General features: G+C 51.7%; 1 protein-coding gene across 1 annotated transcript; it reads right to left on the bottom strand.

Moving 5' to 3' along the window:
* Positions 1-349: 349 nt before the first annotated feature.
* LOC136493732 (probable low-specificity L-threonine aldolase 2) lies at positions 350-9176 on the bottom strand. Its single transcript, XM_066489865.1, has 10 exons — positions 8720-9176; positions 7868-7976; positions 2001-2051; positions 1850-1900; positions 1694-1732; positions 1451-1583; positions 1174-1232; positions 989-1086; positions 727-793; positions 350-646 (listed from the first exon to the last, which is right to left on the bottom strand). The coding sequence occupies exons 1-10, from the start codon at positions 9154-9156 to the stop codon at positions 563-565; spliced, it is 1128 nt and encodes a 375-aa protein (XP_066345962.1). The 5' UTR covers positions 9157-9176; the 3' UTR covers positions 350-562.
* Positions 9177-9982: the final 806 nt, after the last annotated feature.

Raw genomic sequence — 9982 nt, 5'->3', positions numbered from 1 at the left:
TCTCTGGATCTCGTCTTGGGACTTGACTTGTCTACGCACGCTTCTCGTCCGATCCGCGGGACATCTGACCAATGCAAGGGCCTGTGTTGGCTCTGGGTTACGCTCCTCTCAGGACGGGTCGATAGGAGCGCAGCACTGTTGGGCACAGCGGTGTGCAGCATATAAACGACACAAGTGGCGTACGTACGTGGACGTGGTGTCGCGCCAGCTTGTGCATAGACAACTGAAGGAGCTACAGAAACAAGGGGAGAATCTCTCAGCACAACGCATCTGCTGGTACACTGCAGGTACCTGCTGCTGCACTAGAGCCTGGAGGCACCAACAGGTGTTTGTGTCATCTACCACCGCTCATGCAAAAGAGACAACAATATAGGAGTACCTGCTAGTACTCTGCTACTACAAGCTGTTCTTTGAAGAGCTAAGCAAATCCAAGCAAAGACTGATGAACAGCGACAATTATTCGGGAAAGGCGTGACTACAATAGCTAGCTAGCGTTGGTCACTCCCTACAAACAAGCAGGGCACCAATCGTCGATGCATCAGGTCGGCAGAATCGAAGTGATCTAGTGCCCATATGAGTTTTTGGTAGTTCCGTTTGTCAGATGCTCGAATTCAGTACCTCCTTTCAGTAGTTCTTCAACGGCTTTCTGAAACACATGAAACCGTATTGTCACCGAAATGAAACGCTAACAGTGAAAGATGGAAAGTGGTCCATGCTTTTGCATACCTCGACACATGGCAGTGCATACTGAACATCACTGTCTGAAATTTGGTAATGGATGACAAACCTAATACTGCATGACACAGAGTTCAACATAGAGTTTCAGTCAGACTAGGGATAGCAGTTCTTGTACTATGCAGCCTAGCTTGTTACTGAAAACTGAATACAATGTTGCAGAGACAGCCAAAACAATGTTAGGAATAAAGGATCAACTAGAAGAGTCAACATGTTAAATTCAAAATTACTCAGTAAGAGAGTAGAACTTCACCTTTTTGAACTAGCTGGCATTGCAAGCACATTGTGTTGTTCCAAGACTGCACACAGTTTGTCAGGTGATATTCTTGGATCCATGGTATCAAAGAATACCTTACAAAGAATTGATATGTGCATATAAGACCCTTATTCCAGTTAACAGTGAAAATCAGTAAGAGGATGTATAGCAGGCAGGCTAACCATATTTGTCTCGACCGAAGCTGAATCCACTGTAAGCTGTTCAATTTTCTTCAGTCCCTCTAAGAAAATAAACCAAGACATACAAATTTCAATATTAAAACTCCACAAACAGAACTAATGTTTATGTTGACAAGAATCATGTTCCTTTTTTAACACGAGAGTAATAGTGGTCATTGTGATTTAGATTTTTGAGAGAAAGCAAGTGGATTTTCAGACATTGTGAGTTGTGATTGTCAAAATGAAATTAAAGTTTGATTCCAAAATGAATCTACAGAACCTGCCAAAACTTTAGCCTTTCTGTGGTCATCCGCGAGCTTTCCCACAGTTTCACGAATGGCAACATGAGCAGCAGCACAAAGAACTCCCACCTGTCTCATTCCACCACCTAGGGTCTTTCGGAGAATTTTGGCCTGAAGTTTTGTTCAGATTACTGTTAATCTGTTATTGCTTGATCTCTGCAGTTATTTTTTCTATAAAGTTGCATCTCTGCAGTTTAAACTTACAAATTAATTGATCTGGCCTTGTCAATGAAGGCCTTCGAACCAACAATTTCGGCTGGCTGAATTTTGGCTGAGACTGGCTGAAAAATACTGTTCTGGCTGAATTGTTGTGAGAGAAAAACATTGTTCCGGTTGAAAAAAGAAGCCGAACAGGCCGAATATGGGGTAAGCCGAACGGGGTCAATAACTGATCCCACGGATGCACCTAATCCTTTTGATAGGCATACCTAATTCCGGAGAAAATAAATCGACAAAGTCATATGTTAACTACAGCCAAACATATGCAGATTGTAGATCGAACACAGTAACCAGCAAATTGAAACATACCGAAACTGAATCAGCAGTTTTGACAAGTCTATCTACAGGAACTCCAAGTGCCTGGCACAATGACCACGATGTGTTAATACTTGAGAAGAGGCTACAACACTCTTTTTTTCTCGAACATGCCTCGGGCATGGTTTTCATTAAGCAGGAGAAGATAGTTTACTCGAAATTACAAATAAACGCCATGGTAATCCATCGATTACCAAAGCACAACGGCCCACGGGCAGCAAGCGAATTTGATTTACATACTACTATGCTTGCGACAGGAAGGAATGACCCATAGAGACTACATCAGTGTTAGCAAGGACAGGAGGTGCTTGTATCCTGCCAAACACCACTCCTCGCCCTCGCCCAAGATCGAGCAAGCCAGACCAGCCGCGTCAGTAGAAACTCCATCAAAAGTGCGCGAGTTCCTCTCCTTCCACAGTCTCCAACCAACTAGGAAGAAGAGCGAATCGAACCCCTTTCTCGCCGGTTTGACAACGAGCTTTCTGTTGCACAGCCACCATTCCATGACATCCTCCTCATTGATGAGCACAACATCCAGGAGATGAAGTTTGGCCAGTAGAATGGCCCAGACCTCTCTGCTGTAAACACAACCCAAGATGATATGATCCATAGTCTCCGGCAGTTGGTCACAGGTGATGCAATTGCTGGAGTCTTGCAAGCCATGGTGAAATCGCCGTTTCACAGTCCAGCATCTCCTGTGCATTACAAACCAGAAGAAGGCATGAACCCTTGGCGGCGCCGAGGTCTTCAAAATCTCCCTCGCCCCAAGAGTCCTTGAAGCTCCAAAGAACATGGCTCCATAAGCCGAGGCCGAAGAGTAGCCTCCATCCGGTGTGAGCCTCCACCGAAACACATCAGGTGTTCCCTGCAAGGGCTGAAAGTGCCGAACTTGCTGCCACACAAGCATGAACTCGTTGATGACCTGAACCGTATGTGCTCCGGTGATGTGGCGCACCCATGCATTACCCGGTAGTGCATCACATACCAGCGCCCCCCGACGCCTTGCTGCAACTGTCTGATGGAGCGCAGATGCCATTGACTGAATGCTTGTGCCATCAATCCAGTTGTCCATCTAGAAGAAAGTTTATTCCCCGGAGCCAACAATGGACACCGTTGCTGCCTTGAAAACTGCAGTCACCATCTTTTTTTTCCTATGCAAGCCGGACCAATTCAGGCTTTGATCAACCTGACATTTCCACTCCCATCGGACCCTCAGTGCAACCCCAGCACGCCGCAGATCAATGACGCCCAGCCCTCCAAGTTCATGTGGTTTGCAGCATGATTTCCAGGCCACTTTGCACTTGCCTGCAGTGACCATCTGCTCACCACACCAAATGAAAGCGCGTCGCCGCCTATCAATTTGCTCAATCGCCCACTGCGAAAGACACAGCGCTTTCGACATGTGGATCGGTATTGCCGAGAGCGTAGCCCTGGCTAATGTTGTCCTCCCGGCCATGTTCAGCGATCTTCCTTTCCACTGTGGTATCCTGGGCGCGACGGGGTCTACCGGCTTCTGCTCATCGCCCTTCCTAAGCTTGAAAATTGATAGTGGAATACCAAGGTAGCGGCATGGGAAGGCCTCGATCTTGCATAATAAAGTGTCACACACCAGTTCTAACTCCTGCTCCGAGCAGCCAATCGGAGTAGCCACACTCTTATGCAAGTTGGAGAACAGACCAGACGCCAAGCCGAAGAGCTCCACCGCCCCCTTTAGGACGAGCAGATCATCCATTTTTGGTGTTACAAACATGCGTATGAGCTGACCCTAAAAGGCAGCGCAGCGACCCCCAAGGGAGACAGGAAACCCTAGACGTCTAGCCAGCAGATAAGATGGTTGAGAACCTCCATGACAAGCACATAAAACATCGGTGACAGTGGATCACCCTGGCGAAGTCCCCTCGCATGGCATATTCTTCTCCCCGGCCTACCATTAAGAAGTATTTTTGTGCTAGCAGTTGACAGTATGTTGGCACCTCGAGCAAGAAGTTCCATGCAACTGAGTCAAAAAGCCTTCGCTATATCAATCTTGAGAAGGACACAGGGAACACGTTTTTCATGAATCGCCTTACAGGACAGGTGCACAAACTGGAAGTTGTCATGTATGCAGCGACCTCTGATGAAGGCCGTCTGGTTTGGCCAAACCAAACTATCCAGCACCCGTGCCATCATTGCTGCTAGGCATTTTGTGATCAGTTTGCCAAAACTGTGAATGAGACTGATAGGGCAGTAGTCCTTGATCTCCTCTAGCTAATCTTTCTTTCTTAGCAGGATCATGTAAGCATTGTTAAGCAAGTTAAAGCTTCTAGTGTCGCGAGCCCAGAACACGTTGAAGGCGTTCAGAATGTCCACCTTGATTATGGGCCAGGCCGTCTTGTAGAAGAGGCATGTGAAGCCATCTGGCTCTAGCGACTTGTCATTCGGCATTTCAGATCACTGCCAAAATTTTAGCTTTAGTGAAGTACACCTCCAGGCTGGATAGGTCCACCGATGGCAGCCCAATAATCCCAAGGTCGAATCTCCAGGAGCAAACAAAGATGGTGCCCAGGACTTGGTCATAGTATTGGTACAGAGCATCAGCCATTCCTTCGTCACTGACAATCTCATTGCCATGAACGTGGAGAGACCGTATAAAGTTTCTGCGTTATCTGTGGCAAGCCATGAGGTGAAAGAACTTGGTGTTTGCATCACCCTCCGCCAGAAACAGCAATCTCGAGCGCTGTCTGGCAATTGTACGCAACATGGATGCCAAACCGAGCACGCGGACTTTCAGCGACTTACGAAGTTGCGACTCCTGCAAAGAAAGTGACCTGGATTCCTGAGCCACATCCAGACATACGATCACCTCCCGGGCCAAGGCTAACTGCATCCGCACACTGCCGATCTTCTTATCACTCCAGCTCTTCAGCGTCCGTGCCACATTTCTGAGTTTGTAATCCAGTACACGAAACGGGTCAGCATGCAACAGAGTTGCTGACCAGGCCGACTCCACAACCTCCATGAAACCCAGAAATTTGATCCGGTGGGGTTCAAACCGAAACCTCTTTTTTTGCCCAAGGCACCACGTTTGCCATCAGCAGCAGTGGACAGTGATCGGAGCAGTCCGTGGAAAGCGACCGGAGGACATGATTCGGGTGTGCTTGCAACCAGCCTATAGTGGCGAAGACACGGTCCAGCTGTTCTAGAGTCAGCTGGTCTCGCTCACTGGACCAGGTGAACCGCCTGCCGACCAGGCGGAGCTCCTCCAGCTCGGCGGCGTCGATGAATGCCCGGAAACGACGCATACAACAACGGTCAAGGCGATCATTGCTCTTATCCTCTGCTCTATAAATCATGTTGAAATCCCCACATAGCAACCATGGACCATCAGCCGTCGTCCTGAATTGACGCAGTTCGTCTAGGAACTCGACCTTTTCCTGGTCAGCTTGTGGCCCATAGACCATAGTTAGCCACCAGCGGTCCTGCGGTGTTGCTGTCTTGGCCACCTTAGACAATAAAGAAGAAGCGACGTTTATCCACCTGGGAAACCACCCATTGTTCTCGGTGCTCGCCAAATAAGACACCCCCGGCTACATTAGCAGATGGTAGATAGTCATAGTCGAACATAGATCCCAGTATTTCATAAGCCAGTGAGTTACAAATGACAGAGAACTTTGTCCAGAGTAGCGCGCTCCTGGGTCACTAGGTCCCTAACGACATTGCGACGGGCACGGCAACCCGCGCACATTCCAAACAAAGCAGTTGTATGATACCATTGAGAAACAAAGGGCGCGACTGAGAAAGGTCCCAGGCTCCACTACAGCGCATCCCCCTCCAACTCGAACAAGTTGAGATTCATGGCCACGGGATCAAAATCAGGTGCGAAAAGCATCTGCAGTGCCTCCTGCTTCGACGGTGTCAGGGGGTCTGCGAAGGTCGCCAAATATTTCTCGAAGGCCTCCAAATCCGCCGGCAGGAGATTGTCCGCTAGTCCAAGCTTGTGCATTAGGACGGACTGCGCTTGCAGCGTGGCGTTGGCCGCAAGACGACTGCTCCTCCTGATAGACAACACGGTTGCCGGCGTTCGTGACTTCCGCAGCCTCGCCCGCCCCCACCCCACACACACACACACACCGGGGATGACGGGCGAGTCAATGGGGATGCAGACCCTAGCCACAATTTCGCCCTGTCGCGCCACAGCGGTCGTTCCTTGCGTAGCGTCCGCCCGCGTGGTGACGTTGGACGTTCCTAGCGCTGCAGCCGTTGTTGTGGCGACCGGTGACCCTAGACTGCCGAGCTCTAGTTCCATGAGCTCCCGAATCGTCGGGTCCGCTCCTTCCGTCTCGGTAGCCGAACTGCAGAACACTGGCCCAAAGTCCCGGATGGGCCTCAGAAGGACCCTTTCCCCCCTCAGGCCTAGACTAGCATCGATGCAGGTTTTCAAGGCATGTGGGCCGCTCCCCTGGGCCGAGCGGTGCGGGTCCAGATCAGGAGAGCGCATGTCGAGCCAATGCCGGTTCGCCTAGTAAGGGGTCCCCAACTCCGCCTCCAACTCCATCGGGTCCACACGGAGTGGAAGGGCCCCCAACCCATCCTCAGTCGTCGGGGCGACGAAGTGCTGTACAGCGAGCGGCTGGCACCAGTCTGAAAAGGCTGTCTCGCAGCTTTCGGCGTTGACAGCTGGGGCAGTGTCACACCCCGATGGGACGTCCAGGATCCCACGGCGTGAGCCCACCCGAGTCGCGCCACGTCCATAGCTCCTGGGCCCAGCACCCATGAGGCAGCCACCCCACAGCGGGCAGGGTACCGAGCCCACCACCAACGACCTCAGATAGACTCCCGCGGGCCCACCGACCAGGGGCTCGGATGGGCCGACCACACCGGGGAAGACGACTCGGCCGTACCCCGACGGCGTACCGCCACGGCAGCAGTCCAAGCCCGGGTGAAAACGATTGCAGTTACTGTCGCCGGAGCCGTCATCGTCATCAGATGGATCGCCGAAATCTGTAGGGGACCTTCGTGGCGGGCCATCATCCAAGCCTGGGTGATACCTGTTGATGTTGCTATCCGGCGAGCCGTCATCATCATCACCGAGACCCGGATCAGCAACGGCCAGGGACGGCGATGGCTGGTTCTAGTCCTGGAAAGCGACCAGCCTGATCCACACCAAGTAGCGCAAGCCGGGCAGCTCCTCAAGCGCGCCTTCCACGGGATTAGGAACGCGCGGTTCCGGAACGAAGATGATCTTCTCGTCCGGGATGAACTGAGGGTGCAGGCACCAGGCCGAAACGAAGAACTCACGGTCGTCGTCGGCCGGCACCCCCCTCGGCCGCACGACGTCGACCTCCGCGCACGACGGGCCGAGGATGGTCTGCGCCGTTTCGGCACTCCGCACGTGTAGGGGCACACGTGTCATCCCAACCAGCATAGTGTACCTGAATGAACCTCCGCTGGCCATCGAGGTTCTCCTCCACGGGCGCCAGACCAGAGGAAGTAGAGCTCTCATCGCCGGGGCGGCAAGAACCCGGTCCCTGTCTTCGCGACGTCCGAAGCGCACCACAAAATCCTCCGGATCATGCCGGCTGACCGCCGCGTCGTCCACCGTCAAGCCAAACCGCTCAAAGAGGTAACTGCTGACCATGGCGGGTGACACCGTGGGCCTAGTGCCACCCACTGTGGCGACCAGAGCAAGGCTAGGACACTCTGCACAATTGTTTACAATTTCTAAGTGTATGCTCCGTATTTAGACATATGGTTCACCATTCAGAGTTTCAGATGTCAGCCCTCTGAATTTTTCATCTCCGAAGACAGAAACTCTGCTGCAGATAGTTTCAGAAGCAGATGTAAAACTACAGTACATCACATGCATGTACAACACTACTCACCACAGACGCGTTAAAGATGCGAGCTCCATCAATATGAAGCTTCAAGCCATGGCTCTTAATTTCACCAACCATGTAAGTGTATTCTACTGATAAACATTTTCCACCACAACTGCAGAAACAGATAGAAACATTCGAATTAATCAGATGAGAAAAGGTTATATATTCTACTCGGGAGTCGGGAGTGTCTCATGTTAGATCGATCTCTAATCTTAACCGGACCCAATGGCCCAACTAGGTCTTTAATTCGCGTCCTGATCGGGGGCGCCCAGCCCACCATGGCTGAAGGACCCCTGTCACACTGCGCTATAAAAAGATGTGAGGGTCGGCGGCTCTTATCACGAGGTTGACCTGAGCCGAGCTCCCCACCGACACCTAAACTCTAATCCGATCAGAGAGGGGCGCAACCAGTGACGGGAAGCCACCACCCGCACCGCTCGCTCCATCGACACTGTCTTCACCGTCGATCGCCACCGCGCATCTCCGAAGCCGTCTTCACCGACCGTCGCTGCCCTAGCGCAGACATCGACTCCATGACGTCCACTGAACCCTCCCATCTGTGGTGTCAGGTTCAACACCTTCTTCTTTCTTCTCTTTCTCTCGTTCTACGTGCTCTAGTAGATGTTCTAGGTATCGTGATACTGTTCAACAGCGAGACCCCTCGGATCTATCCTAGTAAGATCTACAGTTCTTAACATCATCCTCCCCACTCCAGCGAGAGAAAGCGGATCTCTCACCGCGGTTTGAGAGGAGGGTGAATAGGACGGATGAGAAAATCTCGGGTGTGAGAGACTGAGAGAGATGGGGATGAAACATCCAAATAGGAACAAGATTGGGAACAGGTGTGGAACTCACTTCCCATGTGTGTTCTCCAAGCAGATCAGCCTGGTCGTCGGGTAATGAAGATCAGGATGCCTGATGGCGGCAACGATCTTGTCAATATCCATGGTGCCGTCGGGGTTGTTCTTGACGGTCCTGGGGTGCACGCCGCCGATGGTGGAGATGCCGCCGTTCTCGTAGACGTGGATGTGCGAGTTGTCGCCAAGGATGGCCTCGCTGCCCCTGACGTCGCAGTGCACGAGGACGGAGATGAGGTTGCCCATAGTGCCCGACGGCACGAAGAGCGCGGCCTCCTTGCCCATGATCGAGGCCATCTCCGCCTCGAAGCGCTGCGCGGTCGGGTCAGCGCCCAGGACGTCGTCGTCGACGTCGGCGGCGGCCATGGCGGCCCGCATGGCCTCGGAGGGCTTGGTGACCGTGTCCGACCGGAGGTCCACCAGCTTGCTCGCCATTTGGTGTGGTGCTGCTCGAACTAAACCTCTAGCTACAGCTCCCTCTGCTGCAGCGGAGCGACAGTCTCCCAATAAAATACACACGCCAAAGCTCACGAACGAATTGGATGCTCAAATGGTGCACTGACCACTGCGCTTTGTCTTTGAGGTAACAGACTGCACTGGAAAGAAAGGGATACAGAACAAAGTCTGATAGTGATCGCCCACGCCCAGCTACGAGCTACGGCGGCGTGGCCCGTGTCACGCATTCAGTCAGTTAGAAGTCTATCAAAATTCAAAACACAGCTCCATGCTCCAAGATCGCTCTAGAGGCCTGAAAAGAGGCAGGTGGTCTATAAGAATTTGCAAAAATACCGCATCAAATCTGTTGAAGTCCCTGGATTATCGTAAGGTGCGCATGTGTTGATGTTTCATTATTCCAGTCATATCTTTTAGCTATGCACTTCGATTTTAATGATCCAAAATTTGTTGGAAAGTTTGTGAAACGGAGTGCCCGCGCCTACTGCATGCACAGGTCGAGACAGCCCGTGCCGCTCCATTTCCCATTCCCATAAAAGTGGGGACCGCCATCCCCCTCCGCTCAAGTGCCCGCCTGCTCCATCCCTCTCCTTCCCACGCGCATGTATAGCGTCTCAGCAGCTGCAGCAGGCGTCTGCGACAGGTGGGTTTTCTTGTAACATATTCAACACTAGATCTACTTTTACAACATTTAGATGAAAAACTTGCAACATACATCTAAAATAACTGAAATACTTGCAACATACGTCCGAAACTCTTGAGGAACACTTGGAAGTCATTGCAAACATATGCAATAGCTAGATAAAAC

This window comes from Miscanthus floridulus, chromosome 11, assembly GCF_019320115.1.
Source record: "Miscanthus floridulus cultivar M001 chromosome 11, ASM1932011v1, whole genome shotgun sequence".
Taxonomy (NCBI): domain Eukaryota; kingdom Viridiplantae; phylum Streptophyta; class Magnoliopsida; order Poales; family Poaceae; genus Miscanthus; species Miscanthus floridulus.
Note: the sequence above shows the minus strand (reverse complement) of the source record. Positions and strands in the feature narration are given on the sequence as shown.

What these genes read in the sequence shown, in the direction of transcription:
- LOC136493732 (XM_066489865.1), bottom strand. Translation starts at nt 9,156, where the DNA reads ATGGCGAGCAAGCTGGTGGACCTCCGGTCGGACACGGTCACCAAGCCC. An exon ending in TGGGATCAGTTATTGACCCC is followed by an intron (nt 1,733 to 1,849) that starts GTTCGGCTTACC and finishes GCCAAAATTCAG; the next exon opens with CCAGCCGAAATTGTTGGTTC. An exon ending in CGAAGGCCTTCATTGACAAG is followed by an intron (nt 1,584 to 1,693) that starts GCCAGATCAATT and finishes ACAAAACTTCAG; the next exon opens with GCCAAAATTCTCCGAAAGAC.